The sequence below is a fragment of the Carcharhinus amblyrhynchos genome, chromosome 5 (genome assembly GCF_965287045.1).
Source record: "Carcharhinus amblyrhynchos chromosome 5, sCarAmb.v2.hapA, whole genome shotgun sequence".
NCBI lineage: Eukaryota > Metazoa > Chordata > Chondrichthyes > Carcharhiniformes > Carcharhinidae > Carcharhinus > Carcharhinus amblyrhynchos.
In genome coordinates, this window is record NC_137328.1 from 4,705,025 (window position 1) to 4,725,907 (window position 20,883).

At 44.8% G+C, this 20,883-nt stretch overlaps 1 protein-coding gene across 8 annotated transcripts in view; it reads right to left on the reverse strand.

Annotated features, from left to right (window-relative positions):
- Positions 1 to 8,133: 8,133 nt before the first annotated feature.
- trpm3 (transient receptor potential cation channel, subfamily M, member 3) overlaps positions 8,134 to 20,883 on the reverse strand; it is a 262,662-nt gene continuing 249,912 nt past the window's right edge. For all 8 annotated transcript variants that reach the window (XM_080188382.1, XM_080188380.1, XM_080188381.1 and 5 more), the window contains 2 exons: positions 16,261 to 16,393; positions 8,134 to 14,523 (listed from right to left, as the gene is read on the reverse strand). In XM_080188382.1, the coding sequence (XP_080044508.1) occupies positions 13,068 to 14,523; positions 16,261 to 16,393 (1,589 nt within the window). In that variant the 3' untranslated portion in view covers positions 8,134 to 13,067. The remainder of the gene's footprint in view (positions 14,524 to 16,260; positions 16,394 to 20,883) is intronic.

A 20,883-nucleotide genomic window follows, 5' to 3' on the forward strand; every position in this document is an offset into this window, starting at 1 on the left:
GTGAGTCGGTGCAGACTGGATGGACCAGATGGCTTCTTCCTGCACAGTAGGGATTCTATGATTCTAGCTCCTCCTTACTTATTCTATCAAAACATTTCTTGATTTTGGACACCTTCTCCACTCTGAATTTGACATTGCCCTTTTAAGATATATTCATTCCTAACGCAACATCCTTGCCCTTTTTCGAAAAATACACAGCAAGTGAGCAGCTGTGGTGAGGTCACTATGGGCTGTCGAATAGAAAGCTTGAGGAACATCATCTTCTTGTTTACAGTTCTTGCACAAACCTTCCCACTTTGCGATAACCGCTCTTATGTAACACGTTACCACTGACATAAGTCATAAAACCGAGCTAACAGCTGCAAACTCTTACATGCTCGATTAAAATCAATCAAAAGGTTGGCAGGTGCGGCATCACATGTAGCCCTCAAGCTAAAGCAGAATGAATGTAGCAATAAGCTGTTATCCTGGAAGCCAGGAATTAGGACAGATCTCTCTGCAACAACACACACACACAAAAAAACACGTGGACAGAAATGAAACGCCACGTGTCTGGTTTTATTGCAAACTATTATTTAGTTGAATCACAGAGAAAAAAAAACAAAATCAATGTTGCACAGAACGAGACCATTCGGCCCACTGTATCAATGCTGGCCCTCCTAACAAGCAATTCACGAGTTGCCACTCCACCACTCCCCACCCTCTTTTCCCCACCCCCTCTCCATTCCCCTACCCCCTCCTCACTCCCCCTCCCCTCCCCCTCCTCACTCCCCCACCCCTCCCCCTGCTCCCCTCTTCCCTCCTCACTCCCCCATCCTCTCTCCCCCACCCCACCGCCCTGCGCGTTGCTCCCTTTCAGCTGTTTAGAAGGTTCAAAAATGTTAGAAAGCACAGAAAGAGGCCGCTCGGCCCAGCGTGTCCGTGCTGGCTGCAAAACCAGCCGCCCAGAGCCCAGTCCCACTTTCCCGACGGGTGCCGGGACTCCGGGTGTGTATTCCGGACACTTTTTAAATGAGGCGAGAGTCTCAGACAGTGAATTCCAGACCCCTGCATCGCACTCAGACAAAAGGGGTTGGAAAGCAGTCAGTCCCTATCAACATGTGCGCCCCACAGGTAAACTGTGCCCCGAATCTGTGGGACCCACACCCTCTCTCCCACTCACCCACCCAGTGTGATTGCAGCAATCATTGTGTCTTGAGCAGCGATGGCTTTTTAAAAGGGTTAACACTCCAGAGTTTGTTTAATTGTTTTTTTCAGTGGAAGGTTTAGTTCACCTTGAACAAATTCCGACCAGTGTGTGCTGTAAACTCGCTCTTCAAATCGTGCCCCGTTTAAGTGGGAGTGGGTGTGTGCTGATGTGTAGAACATGTCAGTGCGTAACAGTTCAGTAAGGGCATGTTGTTATTGAGTAGTCTCATCGCTGGGTACAAGACGTTCTCTTCCATGAACTGCAATTGAACCTTCGGCTTCACAATTCAGGGAACAAAGTTCTTGGAAAATAAGACATTTTCTTTATTAATTAGGCCAGTAAACCCTTGGACAAACACTGTAAGCGCGTGTTTATTAACCCTCTGCTTGCACTAGACACGAACAATAAATCCTGTTGCATAAGCACTGACAGGGATTGTATTTTTATTTAGACGTATGCAGGTAAATGGTTGGGAATAGCTCGCCGCGAGGCAAATATGTGGGTGGGAGATTTAAAAATACATCAGCAAATTATTCAGATCAGAGCTTAAACCAGCTTAATGGGGGGAAATGGTATGGAACCGAGTGAAAACAGCACACGTCTTCAGGGCTGTTGAACAGGTTGTTAAGAAAAATAACTTTGGAATAAAGGAAACACTATTCTACAGTATGTATCCCACGTACGAAAAGCAGAGGGGTGGGGATGACAAATTCACTTCAGTTTATCAAAGTTTATTTTGGTGTCACAAGTAGGCTTACATTAACACTGCAATGAAGTTAGTTGATTTATTATTGTCACCTGTTAGTATGCAGTGAAAAGCATTGTTTCTTGCCCGCTATACAGACAAAGCATACTGTTCATAATAGAATGGGTGGCACAGTAGCACAGTGGTTAGAACTGCTGCTTCACAGCTCCAGGGATCTGGGTTCGCTTCCCAGCTTGGGAATTGAATTTCCACTTGATGAAGGGGCAACCCCCCGAAAGCTAGTGGGTTTACTATCAAATAAACTTGTTGGACTTTAACCCGGTGTTGTGAGACTTCTTACGGGGACAGATTCACACAGCGAGTGGTTAAAATCTGGAGTGTACTGTCTGAGAGTGTGGCGGAGACAGGTTCACACAGCGAGTTGTTACGATTGGGAATGCACTGTCTGAGAGTGTGGTGGATCACACAGCGAGTGGTTAGGATCTGGAATGCACTGTCTGAGAGTGTGGTGGAGACAGATTCACACAGCGAGTGGTCAGGATCTGGAGTGTACTGTCTGAGAGTGTGGTGGAGACAGATTCAGTCTTGACTTTCAAAAGAGAATTGGATCATTATCTGAAAAAAAAGGCAGGGTTACCAAGAAAAGGTAGGTGGGTGGGACTAGCTAATTCACTCTCTCAGTAGGCCAGCAGTGACATGACAGGTGAATGGCCTCCTTTGGTGGTGTGACCCTTCTAACTGAACGTTTTGTTCATTTTTGCATTAATTTGACTCTGGGCCAGCACTGACATGACAGGTGAATGGCCTCCTTTGGTGGTGTGACCCTTCTAACTGAACATTTTGTTCATTTTTGCATTAATTTGACTCTGGTCACATTGTCACAAAAGCTGTTGTCAATTTGACCTTTGGCTGACATCAGAGTTTGTACACTGTCAAACACAGGTCTGAGAAAGTGTCAGGCAATAGGGAGGTGATACAGAGAGCTGTCACATTCCAATGTTACTCTGAAGGTCTTAAATCCTTTTCCTTGACAGGTTGTGCCTGGTTTAAAAGCCAGTAACAGAGGGTTTGTGGACTGAATGGGTAGCACTATCACCAGTAGGTTGTTGGTTCAATTCTCTATCCAGGATCTGAGTAAAAGCCTGCACTGTACGGTTGGAGGTGTTGACTGGAATTTTACTGCCGCACCCACCCCAATTCCGGAGGTGGGCGAGGCTTGGAGAATGGCATTCTCCATTGGCCTCGGGCGGGATCGTACGAAACTCGGGTGGACGTGCCGGTAAAATCTCACCCGATGCCTTTTGGATGAGATTTTAACTGGAGGCCCACCTGCTCTGTCAGGTGGATATAAAAGATCCCACAGCCACTTCACAGGCCAATATTTATACCCAACATCACTAAATAAAACAGATTATCTGATCATTGTTGCCTTGCTGTGAGTGGGATCTTGCTGTGCGCAAATTGCAGTGTTTGCAATATTACACCAGTGACCCCAATTCCATGGATTCATCACTCTCTGGGAGAACAGATTTCTCCTCATCTCAGGATAGCCTCTTTCTGTGCTATATTGCCCAATGATCCTATTGTTGTGGTTCAGATCAGAAACTCCAAAGTGTTGTATGGAGCCTGCCTGGGTCAGAGGTTTTGCATCTTGAATTTGGTTAGGATAAGCATGATAGGTTTCACTTGGGGGATGATTCAAATGACCCACTAGGGAGCTTTTATCAAACAAAGTTTGTTTCAGAATATAGTTAACATGGAATGTAAGAATATCAGCAATAACTGTTATCAATTACAAGCAAAACAAAGCAACCACCATAATGTGTAACCCTTAACAAGTATATCAAAGATGTTTCAAGCAAACAAATCCCATAATCGAAACCACAGGTTTAACACAGCAAAGACTAATGCCCCCGTGAGACTAGAATTGGGTTCTTTGGTTGGAGAACTGAAAACTCTCAGTGTTGTAAGTTCTTGCAGTCCTCTTGATACAGGCAGAACTATTTGAAGTCAGAACAGCCTCCCAGAACACTACAGAGAGAGATTCTGTTCAAGCCACCAACAGCAGATTCTCTACTGCAGGAGGGCAAGAAACCTTGCTTTCAGCTAACCAGCAGAACTTCCAAAAATGCAGGGAGAGAGACAGAGCTTGCTATCAGTCTGATGTCCACTCCCTTCTAAACTAAACACTGCTGCCGGCCAAAAACAGCAAGGGAAAAAGACTGACCAGAACCCATGACCTTCCTCCGAACAATGCAGGGTCATAAAACAACCCAGAGTAAAAATAAACCAGTGCCCCCTCACCCCCATTAAACCACTGAAGGAGCAATAAAATAACTCCTCATTTATAGCTCGGCAGCAATGACATCAACTAAGGCTGTGAAATCATGATTTAATAAAAAGATCTCTTAAAGGTGCTCTAATGTCACACTATGGAAATATTTGATCAAAGGCTTAGTCAAAGAGTTAGGTTTCTTCTTAAAAAGACAAGAGAGGAAGGTGGAGAGGTTTAGGGAGGAAATTACAGAGCTTTGGGCCCAGGCAGCTGAAGGCATGGACGCCAATGGTGGAGTGATTGAAAATGCAGGATACTCAGGAGGGCAGAATAGGAGGAGCACATACAATTGTATTTACATAATAATCACTTAAAGAATTTGGTATTTTTAGACTAAATAAAACATGATACATATTACATGTTACATGATACATGTTGAAATTTGGAATACTTGGGTTAATAATCACACACATTTAAAAACCACATAAACTCCTATGAGAAAAAAGTCAAGGCTTTCATAAAAGTCAACACTTTATAAGCGTGAAGGCCTCTAGGCTGAAAGAATTCATTAAATCAGATATCTGGAGATGTAAGGAAGGAGTGATATCCACAAACACAGACAAAAACATCACTGATAACTTGTAACAATAATGAATTAGGTCAGCTAACATGATTTAATCTTCATGCTGATTGGATATTATAACTAAGCAATGATTGTGATTGTTTTTCTTATCTACATCTTACACATGATGTAACTTTAATCAATAGCTGTTAATAGATAGAGGTAATTTCTATACCTTGATTGGTATATGTTAATTACTTGTAATTGAATTTGGAACTATACCTGTGTGTATATTCCTGAATTCTGTACTCTGGCTAGTTATAGACTGTGACCTGTAACTTTTCAGGACCCTCACTATAACTTGAACTAAAGACAGCTATTTAAGAGAACTCTGTGACTTGGTCTGGTTACTTAAAGGGAACAAAGTTGTGATCAATTAAAAGGCTGAACATCAAAGCCTACAACAATGCCTTCAGCGGCCTAAGCTCTAAGCTGTGGAATACCCTTCATAAGCCCCTACATCACACATACTTGCATAAGCATATTGACATATACAGGCATACACACACATACAACCACACACTGGTTATTGTATTTTAAAGATGTGGGACAGAGAAAGATTGATTGAAATTAAATCCTGGTCACTTACACTCTGTGAAAAAAATGATCCTTTCATTGGATATGGACATCACCAGCAAGGCCAGCATTTGATGCCCATTTGCCTTGAACACAGTGGTTCAATGCCAAACACATTGCTATGCAACAGTAATTGCATGTAGACCAGGCCAGGTAAAAGTGGTAGATTTCTGATTCACTAATACCCCAAAGAGGGAGGAGCATGAGTGAATGAGATGAGTTTTTACATTTGACAATAGATTTAAGATTTATATTCCCAATCTTATTAATTGAATTTAAATTCCACTAGCAACTGTGGTGGGATTTGAACCAGTGACCCCAAATGGCAGCACAGTGGTTAGCACTGCTGCTCACAGCATCAGGGACCTGGGTTTGATTCCCAGCTTGGGTCACTGTGTATGTAGAGTCTGCATGTTCGCCCTGTGTCCACTTGGGTTTCCTCCGGGTGCTCTGGTTTCCTCCCACAGTCTGAAAGACGTGCTGGTTAGGTGCATTGTCCATGCTAAATTCTTTCTCAGTGTATCTGAACAGGTGCCGGAGTGTGGCGACTATGGATTTTCACAGTAACTTCACTGCCGTTTTAATGTCAGCCTGCTTGTGATGCTAATAAATAAACTTTAGAACAAGACCTCCAAAGATTCGAATCAGCCATGGTTTAACTCAGTGGTGGAACAAGCTTGATTCTCCTGTTTGTGACACTAATAAATAAACAAAGTAAAGTATTAGCCTGTAACCCTGGTTTCAGGTCCAATAATGGCATTACCATTAGGTCACTATCTCCCTCTTGCCCAATGGGTTGATGCAATGGATTCCTTCTCACGTTGTGTTTGGTTATTGTAACAATTTTAATCAGGCAATTGATGTTGGCCTGCTTGAATATGAGCTCCCTGATTAAGGGCCATATTGATGGTCCAGTTAGGGAGCCCCATGCTCTGTATTTAAACAGGAGTGTCTGTTCCTCTGGCACTCTGGGCAGAGGCTGCATGCTGAGAGCACTCTGTACAGTGTCGTTGGACCTTGTAAATAAAGGAATTCTGGTGAAGGGACTTCTGCCTCTGAGGACCTATCACACTTACGATAATCAAATCTGAACTGACATGTTTAACTGAATACAATTCAATAAGGACATCTCTTGATCGAGGCTGGTGTGCTGTATAGTCTGAGATTGTTACCCAGCGGCAGAGAGCTTTAGTAACTCCATTGTAAGTGGAATAATTGACCATAAAAATCATTGCGCAATTTTTATAATGCCAGTTGAATTTGTGGGTTTCCACTAATTTCCTCCCACCCTCGGATCTCAGTGTAGTTGGTCAAATCAGCGCAAACAGATGAGGAGTTTTAAATGGTGAGCTGTGATAGAACCACTTCAGTGCGTCTTTTCCCTGTTCTTTTCCACTGATTCAAGATCCCATTTCCCCGATCAGGCCCCACACAGTCAGGAATGGGCAACAAATGCCGGTCTTGCCGGCGACACCCACATCCCATGGAAGAATACATTTTTAAAAACCACAAAACCAGCCACATCCTCTTTGGAAAATTCCATTGAATCCATTGGTTCCAGAACATTCTCCTCAATGCTGTCTGTTCCTTCCAGGCATCAGGAAGCACAATTTAAAAATCCTTTCAAAGCAAAAATATTTCATGTATCAGGGTGGCACAGTGGTTAGCAATGCTGCCTCACAGCGCCAGGGACCCGGGTTCAATTCCTGGCTTGGGTCATTGTCTGTGCAGAGTTTGCACGTTCTCCCTGTGTCTGTATGGGTTTCCTCTGAGTGCTCCAGGTTCCTCTCACAGTCCAGAGATGTTCAGGTTAGGTGAATTGGCCTTGTTAAATTGCCCCTTAGTGTCCAAAGATGTGAAATTAGGAGATTAGCCTTGCTAAATTGCCACTTAGCATCCCAAGTCATGTAGGTAAACTGGATTTAGGGTTTTAAAGTTTAAATGTTTATTTATTAGTGTCAAAAGTAGGCTTACATTATCACTGCAATGAAATTACTGTGAAAATCTCCCAGTCAACACACTCTGGTGCCTGTTCGGGGACACCGAGGGAGAAGTTAGCACGGCCAATGCACCTAACCAGCACGTCTTTCAGATTGTGGGAGGAAACCGGAGCACCCAGAGGAAACCCACGCAGACACGGGAAGAATGTGCAGACTTCACACAGACAGTGACCCAAGGCTGGAATTGAACCCTGGTCCCTGGCACTGTGAGGCAGCAGTACTAACCCCTGTGCCACCATCATGTGGGTAGGGGTTTTCTTCTGCACTGTGGCGATTCTATGATTAAGAAACTAATGTGCACCGATTAAACTATGAAATAGTTCAGTATAATTTTGTGAAGTTACACTCAGTGATTTTAAATTGGGTTACTCGCGGCTGGGGGGGACAGACACCCTGATTAAAAATGTTTAGTTTTGCTATTTAAAAAAACCCACATTCAGCTGTATTAATAAAACTCCGGCAAGCTCCCATTTTTAACCACATCAAGGAATAGAACGCAATGGTGATAATATTTCTTAAAGTGTTTTTTTTTGCATTTGTTTTATTGTGATCCAAGTCTATGGTCCATGGAAGATTTTGGCATTGTCAGAAAAGCCAAATAGATTTTAGTGGAAACTTGAAATGTAACCTAACCACTGCACAGTGAGTGCAAGTTTCTGATTCCATCCAAATTCCATCTCTACTTTATCAAGGAATTCTAAAACAACAAACAATGTCAAAGGCACCACAAAAAGACAAGTTAGAGACAACATATTGGATGCAAAATCTTTCCCTTTAATTTGCATTGATATTATCTAGTGCGATAATACAACATAGCATTGCTTTAAAGTATAAACTGTGGAGGAAAAACCAGATTGGGTTTGCCCCACAGAGATTACAATCAGTTGGCTGCACAGAAGGAGAGATTTTCTCAGTGAAGTGACCATTTCGTTGGTGGTGAACAAGGGGGAAATACGATGTAATGTTCATGCCTGTGTCTCACACACATGTTTTTAAGCTGCATCATACCACCAGGACACACATTTAGAACAGTTCAGCCCTCCCCTCCTCCCCCGCCCTGTGATCAGAAGCCACTTTCAAACTTTGCTGTATTACATTAACGTTATTCTCAATGATGTCCCAAGGCTAACAGCACTCAAGGATCTACTGCTCTTGAAATGGACAAACTAGACCTTTCGCTGTTACACTGTGCTGTGGGAATGTCCAAAATACCTGATGTCGGCAAAGTCTAGGGGGGAAATTTAGCGACAAATAAAGGATCGACCCATTCAATTGGGCAAAAGTACCCATTGTGTTTGTACTGTTGTACCAAAATGACCACTTACACCTGTGGGTTTTGGCATTGCAGTACGTAAGTATTGCACTTCAAGAAGACAACATCTTTATACTCTTCGATTAACATATTTGCTATCAGTAAGAGAACACTGTGTAAACATTTCTGTATTAAGTGACTGCACGAGTGGGGATTATAGTCAAACCTTAACAATTCTACTTGGTACAGTTGCTATGTGGTTAGCACTGCTACCTCACATCTCCAGGAGCAGGGATTCAATTCTGGCTTATAGTGATTGTGGAGTTTGCACATTCTCCCTGTGTCTGCATGGGTTTTTTCCGGGTGCTCTGGTTTCCTCCCACAGTCCGAAAGATGTGCAGAATAGCTGGATTAGCCACGCTAAATTTCCCCTTAGTATCCAAAGATGTGCAGGTTAGGTGGACTGGCCATGCTAAATTGCCCCTTAGTGTCCAAAGGTTAGATGGATGAGCCTTGGGAAATGTATGGGGTTACAGGGTTAGGGCAGGGAAGGAGCCTGGGTAAGATGCACTGTCAGAGAATTGATGCAGACTTGGTGGGCTGAATGGCCTCTTTCTGTATTGTGGAAATCCTATGATATCTAAGACACCTGATTGAACATGAGGAACTGTTGATTTGGTGATGTAAATTTTAACAGCTTCATTGCCAATCTTTAATCCAGTGACATTTTGAACAAGGAAGGAGTTCCATGCTCCAAACATATTGTTTCTATCAGTTTGAGTTTCAGTTTTAAGCAAAGTTCCTGAATAATCATAAATAGGCAGGAATCAAAGTGGGCTGACAGTGTTGCTGTATAACCTAGCTCCAAAGCTTGTTGAGTAGGTTAATTACAAGATAGACTTTTCGCTCTGTTCAGCCACCTCATAGGGATGGATGGCAGACAATTCAAAACCACCCCCCTTTACCTCGTGTGTGCGTGGATAGGTAAGGTGTACGGTCAGCAGGTGATTCTGATGGGGTCCCACGGAAAAAGTAGCAACTTTCTCTTGTATCTATCCCACCTGCGTAAGGATTGCTAAATGATCTTCAGATAGTGGTGGAATTTTACCGCCCCACTTACCATGGGAATTGGAGCAGGCTAGGGGCAGAACATGGAAAAGTCTGTTGACCTTGAGTGGGATTTTACGCTTTCTGGGCAAGCGAGGCCATAAAATCTCGCCCGACAGAGTGAATGTGCAACTCAAGACCAGCTGTCAAACCCATGGTCACTGGCAGGGCTCTCTCTGGCAGTGGGGATAGCATGCTGGCTTGGGCAAGCTTTTCTCAAACTTTTGAATCCACTTTCTGCACATGACTTGCAGGAGAGAGAAGCGAAACCCTAACCTTTTTAGTTAACATTGGAAAGGAATTGACGTGTGTAGCTTTGACAAAGGGTCATCTGGACTCGAAACATCAGCTCTTTTCTCTCCTTACAGATGCTGCCGGATCTGCTGAGATTTTCCAGCATTTTCTCTTTTGATTTCAGATTCCAGCATCCGCAGTAATTTGCTTTTATTTATTGACCTGTATCACGTTCCGCCAGTGGCTCAAGTAACTGTCTGTGTAAAAGACGGGGTGCTGTAAATTGAGATAATTTACTCCACTCCCTTGTTCGCAAGACTGGGTGATACCTGTACATGTCTTGACCTGTTTGCAATCTGTCCGTCAGGATGAGTGGCGGGACAGTCAGTAAGGAGAGGACACAGGTTTATAATAATTGGTTTTTTAACCAAGGGGGCAGGGGAGTATTCTTTCACTCAACGAGATGTTGCGATCTGGAAGGCATTGCCTGAAAGAGGCAGCGGAAGCAGATTCAACAGGAACTTTCAAAAAGGGAATTGGATTAAAGTCGAAGGGGAGCCATTCGCAGCGTTACAGAGAAAAGAGCAGGGGGTTAGGTAGTGCTTTAAAAGAGCCAGCACACGTGAATGATAGGCTGAATGGCTTCCTTCTGTTCTGTATAACTCCATGAAACTCAGAGGCTGGCTTTTTGAAAACCAGTGTGCTTGTTAGCTGGTAACTTTACTTTGCAAGGATCATGGACTCAACATCCAACTAACTTGGACACAAATGTCCAAAAGAACCAAGGCCTGTTGCTTTGGCTACCACCCATTTTGCATTTCATACTTGTCCACGGCGACCACTGACTTTCAGCCAATTTGCCTGGTACATTTTGGTGAAACTTGGCCTCTTTTTAAACACATGCAATGCTAGAGTGTTTAACCTAAGTCTGGACCAAGGGATTGACATCATTATTTACATCCTTATTGTGATAGCACACATGCTTTAGAAATAAGAGCTAGCAAATAGATCTTCAGCAACAATATAAACATTACTCACTTGATGAAGAATTGGACTCGGAATCACAAAACTACAGATACTTGCAAATTATTTTTTAAAAAATACTGTACAATCCTTCCTTAAAAGGCTATCAAATATTAACAAACAGCAGTTAAGACAAAATTCACCAGTGCTTGGTATCAAAATTATTTCTCCCTTTGTGCTGTTAATCTTACTGCATTGTGATCATGTTTACTGACTATTCTTTCATTCAATTCTTGAAAATATGAATTAAGGGGGCCACGTCATCTGGAGTTCAGGCTTGGAGTATCTCCCTTTCTAATGTCTGCTTATGGTGAACCCTTAAGAAGGATTGGCCAGCGCAGTGTCAAAGCTTATTGTGCAACGTGCGAAGCTCATTGTCACAATGTTTATCCTGGTTTTCTCAATACCTATTTCAGAAGTGGAATCTCTCAGCAGGTCTGGCAGCATCTGCAAGGAGAGAAAAGAGCTGCCAGACCTGCTGAGATTTTCCAGCATTTTTTCTTTTGGTTTCAGATTCCATCATCCACAATAATTTGCTTTGATTCAGAAGTGGGATCGTAGGATCATATGTGCAGGAGGAGGCCATTCAGTCCCTCGGACTGTTCTAACATCCCATTTGACTTGACTTTGGCAGATCTGTATCTTAATACCACCCTCACACCTTGCCTCCTTCACTCAACAAAATTCTGATTCGAAAAGTTGGCTCTATTCTCCCTCCAAGGTGCTGTCAGACCTGCTGGGATTTTCCAGCGTTGTCTGTTTTTGTTTCAGATTCCAGCATCCGCTTTTATCTTAAAAAATCCACCTGTCTCAGCTTTCATTTGATCTCACAGATATCATTTTTTTAAAGACTTGAGAAGCTGAGGTTGTCCTTCTGAGAGTGGAGATGGTTACGGGGAGGTTCATATTAATGGAGGATTTCAATGGAATAAAGAGGGAAAAAAATTGCCCCAGTGACTGAAAGGTCAGCAAGGTTCAGGTCATCGTAAAGAACCAGAGAAGCACATAAAGAATATTTCTTTGTTGAGTGGTTGGATGGCGCTGCCTGCAAGGTTGGAAGCAGAGTGCATAGTAACTGGAAAAGGGGAACTGGATAACCCTGGAGAAGAATTAAAAAATTGCAGGATCACAGGGCAACAAAAAGGAGAGTGGGAGTACTTGGAGCACTCTTTCAAAAAGCCAGCACAGGCCCAATGGGCCAAATGGCCTCCTCTTGTGCTTTATAATTCAGTGATTCTCACACTATTTCTCAAATGATCTATATTTCTACTTTTTGCCACTGTTGATGGCACAATCTCAGCGATCTGCAAGATGGTAAGGGCTTTGGCATGTTAGCTTGCCAACTTGCCCAGTGTCAAGGAGCTTATTGTTCAACAACAGCTGCATTGGGCAGAACACAGCGTTTGTACGCCTGGCTCAAGACTCCCAAAGCGATTCCTCAATTCTGAACTCGATCACGGCTCCCAGGAGGACTGCGAGAATGCCTAAGGGATGTCCTCAAAGCATCGCTTAAACTGCCAACTCGTGGGCGTGCGACTGACTGAAATAGAGACAGTCCACTTGAGGAAGTAAGGAACACGTGGAGAGACTTTGTCGGAAGAGGTGCAGAGGCAGCGGAGGGAGGGCAGGAACCTCCAAAGCCCCCACGCCTGGCCAACCCTTCCAGCACCAACTGCCCCCACTTGTGGCAGAGTCTGCAGACGGTGGGGGTGGACTCTCAAGCCACCCTTAACCCCGAGGGACTTCAAAGAGAAAGAGATGACCATCAGGGCTTGCTAGCGGGAAGCGTTTCGACTGGATGGTAATGAACTGGGCAGGCCTCAGGAACTGGCACCCTGCCATCACCTGGGACCATTGGATGTACAAACACGGTACTGCAGCCAGATGATGACGTGGACCCTTTAATGTGGGAATAAGGAAGTAAACTGTGCCAAGGCAATACAGACTCTTGGGTAGTGTTTTAAAGACGGTGGCTAGACAAAAATTACAGCTGCGACACCAGTTGGGTGCCAATAAATCACACACAAATAAATAAACAAGCACAAGTTTTGTTCCACGGCAAGGAATGGAGGAGGCAGTGGTATTATGTGAAGCTGTGTTTGCTGCTGTCAAAACTTTTAAAAGCCGTTGTTCTTGCCAGAGTTTTCAGGGAGATGCCCTCGGAGATGCCCTCTGGCTTGGATGAGCGACCCCGCTGGAAGGGGGATTGGAAGGCCGGAGAGTTCCGCTGTCGGTCCAGTCTATCGCTAATGGAGCAGCTCTTCCTGGCGTGCGAGCCCAGGGCATTAGACTCGGAGGCGGTGTAGCTGTTGGCCCTCTCCAGTCGGGAGAGAGGGGACGTGTGGTTGGGGCCCCCCAGCAGGATGCTGACCGCCTCCGGCCCCTTGTCCAGCTGGCTCTCGCCCTCGTTCTCATCATTGTCCGAGCTGGGGTGGCTGAGCTCGGCCTCCCTCTCCGGGTGGGAGCTGGAGACCTCGTCCAGGCCGCTCGAGTGCTCGCCGTGCGAGCCGCTGGACAGGGGCGAGTGCTCGATGTTGAGCGGGGGAGCGGAGACGCAGCGGGTGTCGATACAGTCAGTGATGCTGGTGTACTCGGCCGATTTCACCGGGACCCCCAGGCAGCCGTAGTAACCCCGGGAGGGGAAGACAAAACTGTGCGACTTGACCATTGGACACTCCGTGTAAAAGCTGGAGGTGGGCAGAAAGCGGCTGCTTTTGGAGCGCTCCAAGGTGTGGTACATTGGAGGGTCACTGTCCCACTGCTGAAGACACTCAGCTGTCTGCAAAGTCTCTGGGCCGGAGGTTTCAGGGGCTGTCAGCAGCCCGTCCGAGCTGAACATCTCCTCGTACGTCCCGTTCCCCTCTGGCCACTGGGCAGGAGCCAGAGGTGCCCCTTGGCTGCCCAGCATCACCACCATCAGTTCAGATGGGCCAGCGCTGGCAGGAACCTTCAGGGTGCTCTCAGCTGCCTCCTCTTCCTCCTTCTCCATCGCCGAGACATAAATATCAACACAAGAGGATGGTCTCTTCTCATCAGGCGGGGCAGGGGCAGGGGCAGGAGGTGGCCCAGGTTTTAGTTCCTTTGCCACAGCCATCATTTGTGAGCTACTTGTTCTCTGCAAGCTCAGCGACCTCTCCTTGAAGGTAAACTCAGTCCGTTCTGCTCCTACCCGCTGCTTCGGGCTCACTGCATAGAAGGAATGGCTTCTCATCCGTGGTGTAATGGTGGGCGAGGTGGGAGAGATGGACTCCTCCGCCACCTGCTCCCCACACTCTGGGAGTTTGTAGCTGTTCCCCTCTTGGCTGTTGAAGCTGCTCTGTCTCAGGATGTAAGCTGTGTCCGTGCAGTCCGAGGAGGTCCTGGACCTGGCCTTGCCCGCCTCTCCCTTGTCCATGCCCGCCAGCTTTTCCAAGGCGGATGCCATGCGTCCCGTCACCTCCTCCAGCTGCGCCAACCTGACGTCCATGGTCTGAAGGGAAGCCTTCATGAAATGTTCCCTCTCGTTCACTTCCTCAAGCCTCATTGACATGTTATCAACTCTGTTCAAAAGAAAAAGGGAGCAGAAACTGAACGTCTTTCCATATTACAGAGAAAAAAGAGACATGTTGCTAAAACTTTTCATCTTGCACTCATCAGGACAAATACAAGAATGCAAATTTTCAATGATCACAACAATTTATATTGTAAGAACCAGTTCTCTACAAACAAAAAGAATATGTTAGGGGCAGCACAGTGGTTAACACTGCTGCCTCACAACGCCAGGGACCTGGGTTCAATTCTGGCCTCGGGTCACTGTTTGTGTGGAGTTTGCACATCCTCCCTGTGTCTGCGTGGGTTTTCTCTGGGCACTCTGGTTTCCTCACATAGTCCAAAGATGTGCAGGTTAGGTTGATTGGCCATGATAAATTGACCCTTTATATCAGGGGGATTAGCAGGGTAAAAGTGTGGGGTTACAGGGATGGGGCCTGGGTGGGATTGCTGTCGGTGCAGGCTCGATGGGCTGAATGGCCTCCTACTGTACTATAGGGATTCTATTCTATGCCCAAGCCTTGAGGCTTTTTTGAATTACCCAGGAGCTTGAGGTAAAGTAGTCTCCTACTTCTTTCTCCACAGTCATGCCATGGCCAATCAGAGTCGACTTGTCAACCAATCAGCAGCCTTTTCTCCTGTGATGTAAGGTGCTGTGATTGTTTGAAATTTGGTATTCTTGTGTTTGTTCTGATGAGTGGCAGAGAACAAGCTTCAGCAACATGTCCCATTGCCCAGGAACGAATTCCTGTCATAAATCCTTTACCCAATCCTTGTTAGAAACATTTCAAATCAGCAGTGTTGCTGCAAAGCAAATACACATGACCCTGAATTGAAGGCTGGGTAATTGGCAAAATAACCAGTGAGTTGTTGTGATCTGGAACGCACTGCCAGAAAGGGCAGTGGAAGCAGATTGAGGCGTAGCTTTCAAGGAGGGATTAGAGAAATACTTGAAGGGGGAGAAAAGTTGATGGGCTGCGGGGAAGGGCTGTTGGGGGGATAGGGGAGTGGGACTACTGGAGTAACAGGAATAAGATGAAAGAACAAAGAACAACACTACACGGGAAACAGACCCCCTGGTCCAACAAGCGCACGCCATCACCCCCAACACCGCGAGTCCCCTCTCCATCCACGACCCCCATCTATGCCCATGGCACTCCACATTGGAAACCAGATTGAGGGAAGACTAATTTAGGGACAATTTGTGATACCAATCAGCCCAAGAGCACATCTTTGGGTGTGGGAGGAAACCAGAGCACCCGGAGAAAACCCACGCAAGCATGGGGAGAATGCGCAAACTCCCACAGACACCGGCCCAAATCCATGTATCTGCACAGCAAACAGTGATAGTCACTGAGCTGTCGTGTTGCCCAACATCTGGTCCAGTTTAAGTGTACACTAACGATGTGAAGCACTAGGCTACTCTCGAAACATCCAAGATCAGGAATAGAAGCAATGGCAGGAACAGGAATTCCATCAGAATTGGGACAGGTTCAGAATGAAGAGTTTGGGTTGACCCCCTCCCCAGCCTGGACATGCTGCATAAAGACTCCAAGCACAGCCTTGGTGATGGACCAAGTGCTGGCAAGTGGGAATAGGTGAGAGAACTCACATTTATCGGTGCAGACTCGATGGGCTGAAGGGGCCTCTTCTGCACTGTGGGATTCTGTGATTCTTGAAACATCACCAAGTCTGAACAGAAGATTATGTTTTTAAAAAAACACAAGGTGAAAATGGTGATAACTCACCGCTCAGCAGTGACTCGGATTCTTTCATCATTTGAAGAGTTGAACATATCGTCCTTCTCTCGAAAATACTCCTCGATGCACTGCTCCTCAAAGTCATGCAGCTTCTTCAGTTCATCTTCAGTAATGAAGAGCTCTAATCAAAGAAGATAGGGAAAGATTTCATTGCAAAAAATATAAGCACTCATTGAGGGATCCTATGTATCTTAGCTCTGTTTGCAAAGACTTCATTTTAAGTTATTTCTGCCTATGCAATTACATTGAAATGTTAGACTGCAGGGGTTAACTAACACAGCCAGCTTGACTACATTTTAAAACTCAGAAGGCACGCTGGGTTAGCTAGCAATTGACTGCATTCCTAAAGGGTACACAATGGAGGCGAAATAAGTTGTTGATAACAGCAGCTGCAAGACTTGTTTTCCTAAACAGAGGCAGCGTGTGAGGGACTCATCCGATAATGAGATGAGGATTGAAATATATTTTCATTTTGTACGGGGTCTGACTATGAAACCAGTCTCCAAATCCACTCACTTCTCACTTCTGTCGTGTTAATTGTTTTTTTAAGCTCTGTTCAATAAAAGAAAACCATTTTTAAAACCCATATCAGTGCTGTCCCATTCAAAGGAATGAATGGACCTACACTCATCAAAATGTAACACAGTTTAATACAAGTTTAAGTTAAACCAAGTGCCTAATAAGACCATAGCATCACACAATGAACTGGCAGCTGTTCAGTACTAAGGACAGAACTCACAGCAAACAACCCATTTAACAGCAAAATCAGTCTATTTAAACACTGTGTCAAAGCAAACAGCACCCACCTAATCAACAACAGACTCTATTTTAAACAGAGTTACTATAAACTACAGTCATTACTGCAAAGTCTTCCAATAAAGGCAGGATTTTTTTCTCAATGAAGTGCGTAAAAGGATTATTACGTAATTCAAATCACGGGTATATTTTCCCTGTCTCGCCCGCCACAGGAATCATAGCAGGCGAGGGGCGGAACATAGAAAGGTCCATTGACCTCAGCCAGGATTTTCCAGTTCTGGGATGACCTTGGCCGGAAAATCCTGCCCCACATGTGTAAAGTAAATCACAGTCACTTATACATTACCTCATTGACGGGCTAATTTACACCATCATCTCCCTCCTGGGGTCAGGTCTTACCGACAGTACTATATACAGACTAATTTAAATATACTAGTTTGGTTGCCAACATTTTTTAACCTAGTCTGGGGTGGCACAGTGGCACAGCGGTTAACTTTGCCGCCTGGCTTCGGGTGACTGTCTGTGCAGAGACTGCACGTTCTCCCAGTGTCTGTGTGGGTTTCCTCCGTGTGCTCCGGTTTCGTCCCACAGTCCAAAGATGTGCAGGTTAGGTGGATTGGGAATGCTAAATTGCTCCTTAATGTTCCAAGATGTGTAGGATAGGGGCATTTGCGGGGTAAATACTTGGGGTTATGGGGAACAAGTCTGGAGTTGCCTCTTTGTGTCAGGGGGATTACATAGCGTTACAAGGATAGAGCCTGGGTGGGATTGTTATTGGTGCAGACTTGATGGGTCGAATGGCCTCCTTCTGCACGGTAGGGATTCTATGATATCCTATTGGTGAATGTTCAAAATCCTTGTTTGTTTGAGGAGCATCTTGAAATATGCAATGGGACTAGGACTGAAGGTCCAAGCCCCAAAACTGCATTACTAGTCCTGGAATGTCGCAGGATTTTACTGCATAGAAACAGGTTTCAGCCCTCTTCATCTCACACCAGCAGCATTGCATTCCATTCTTCTCTGTTACATGTATTTACATAATTCCCCATATTACTTGTGCCATTCACTTCAACTCTTCTATCTGATACCGAATTCCTGCTAAACAACTGTCCTGGTTTTCCAGCCCCTGCGTAGCATCACTCTTCCCTATCTCGGAAGTTCTCCAGCCTTCAAGGTCTCTCCGTCCCTCTAATGCTGCCCTTGTGTGCATCCTCGATTTTAATTACCTCCACCACCGGTGGTTGGGCTTTCCATTACCCAGTTCCTAAACTCTTGGGAATTCCTTCCCAAATCTTCTCTGATCTCTCTGTCTCTCTCTCCCTTTAAGATGCTCCTTAAACCCTATCTCTTTGTCCAAGTCTTTGGCTATGGGTCATTTATTTTGTGAATATGAATCCTCAAAGCCAAGTGATGGTCTCCGCATTTGCTGAGTTGAAGATGATTAGCCTGGTTCTTAGCCTGCAGAGGGGACACTCCTCAGTAACGTGTATACAGGGGGTTATATCTTTCCTCTTGTGGCTTTTAGTTTAAAACCCATTTTGAGAACACTCTTGTGAAATGCTTTGGGGCATTTTACTTTGTTAAAGGTGCTATATAAATGCAAGCTATTGATATAAAAAACATGGTTCTTCTGTGGCTCAGATAGTAGCAATTTCAGTTCGGAGTCAGAATCTGTGGTGGGTAAGTTGTTGGAAGGTATTCTGAGAGGCAGGATGTACAGACATTTAGAGACGCAAGGACTGATCAGGGACAGTCAGTATGGCTTTATGAGTGGAAAATCATCTCTCACAAATTTGATTGAGTTTTTTGAAGGGGTAACCAAGAAGGTAGATGAGGGCAGTGCAGTTGATGTTGTCTACATGGACTTTAGCAAGGCCTTTGGCCAAGTACTGCATGGTAGGTTGTTGCATAAGGTTAAGTCTCATGGGATTCAGGGTGAGGTATCTAAATGGGTACAAAATTGGCTTCTTGACAGAAGCCAGAGGGTGGTAATAGAGAATTGTTTTTCAAACTGGAGCCTGTGACCAGCGGTGTGCCTCAGGTATCAGTGCTGAGTCCACTGATATTTGTTATATATATTAATGATTTGGATGAGAATATAGGGGGCAAGGTTAGTAAAGTTTGCAGATGACACCAAGATTGGTGGCGTAGTGGACAGTGAAGAAAGTTATCTCCGATTGCAACAGGATCTTGATCAATTGGGCCCGTGTGCTGACGAATGGCAGATGGAATTTAATTTAAACAAATACGAGCTGATGCATTTTGGTAGATTGAACCAGGGCAGGACTTACTCAGTTAGTAGTAAGGCCTTGGGGAGAGTTACAGAACAAAGAGATTTAGGGATACATGTCTATAGCTCCTTGAAGGTGGAGTCACAGGTGATCAGAGTGGTGAAGAAGGCACTCAGTATGCTTGGTTTCACCGGTCAGAACATTGAACACATGAGTTGGGATGTCTTATTGAAGTTGTACAAGACATTGGTAAGGCCACACTTGGAATACTGTGTGCAATTCTGGTCACCCTATTATAGAAAGGATATGATTAAACTAGAAAGAGTGCAGAAAAGATTTACTAGGATGCTACCGAGACTTGAGTTATAAGGAGAGGCTGGATAGATTGGGACTGTTTTCTCTGGAGCATAGAAGGCTGAGGGGTGGTTTTATAGAGATCTATGAAATAATAAGGGGCATAGACAAGGTAGATAGTCAATATCTTTTCCCAAAGGTAGGGGAGTCTGAAACTAGAGGGCATAGATTTAAGGTGAAAGGGGAGAGATACAAAAGGGTCCAGAGGGGCAATTTTTTCAGTCAGAGGTTGGTGAGTGTCTGAAATAAGCTGCCAGAGGTAGTAGTTGAGGTGGGTACAATTTTGTTTTTTATAAAGCATTTAGACAGTTACATGGGTAAGATGGGTATAGAGGGATATGGGCCAAATGCGGGCAATTGGGACTAGCTTCAGGGTTTAAAAAAAAGGGCGTCATGGAGAATTTGGGCCGAAGGGTCTGTTTCCATGCTGTAAACTTCTATGACTCTACGACTGGCCATGACAAGTCTCTCTCACTGATTTAGCTGCTGGATTTATTCCCTAATTTTGTTCTAATCATTTTAGAAGAATGAGGGGAGATCTTACAGAAATGTACAAAATTATGAAGGGAACAGATAAGAGAAGGAGAGAGGTTGTTTCCACTGCCAGGTGAAACTAGAACTGGGGGGCATGGCCTCAAAATAAGGGGGAGCAGATTTAGGACTGAGTTGATGAGGAACTTCTTCAAAGGGTTGTGAATCTGTGGAATTCTCTGCCCAGTGGAGCAGTTGAGGCTCCCTCATTGAACGTTTTTAAGACAAGGATAGATATATTTTTGAACAGTAAAGGAATTAAGGGTTATGGTGAGCGGGCGGGTAAGTGGAGCTGAGTCCACGAAAAGATCAGCCATGATCTTATTGAATGGCGAAGCAGGCTCGAGGGGCCAGATGGCCTACTCCTGCTCCTAGTTCTAATGTTCTTCAAGTGGAAACATCTTCTCAATGTTTATCTTATCAAGCCCTTTTCTAATTTTAAAAGACCTATATCCATCAGGTCACCCCACAGCCTCCTCTCTCTCCTATGCACATGCCTAGCTGTAACTGCAGTGAGAGTCCACCAGAATGGCTGGAAACCAGATTGGAGCCTTTTCACTCGAAGAGTTACAGAGCAAAGAGATGGAGGGGTACACGTTCATAGCTCCTTGAAAGATATGACCTTACGTTGAAGTGTCCACGTTTCTTTGTCTGAGGGGTGGAGGCTTGTCCACTCCAAGGCATGTTTTAGATCCACCTTTGTATTACATCTGAGTTACCGTCTTTATAAATGGTTACT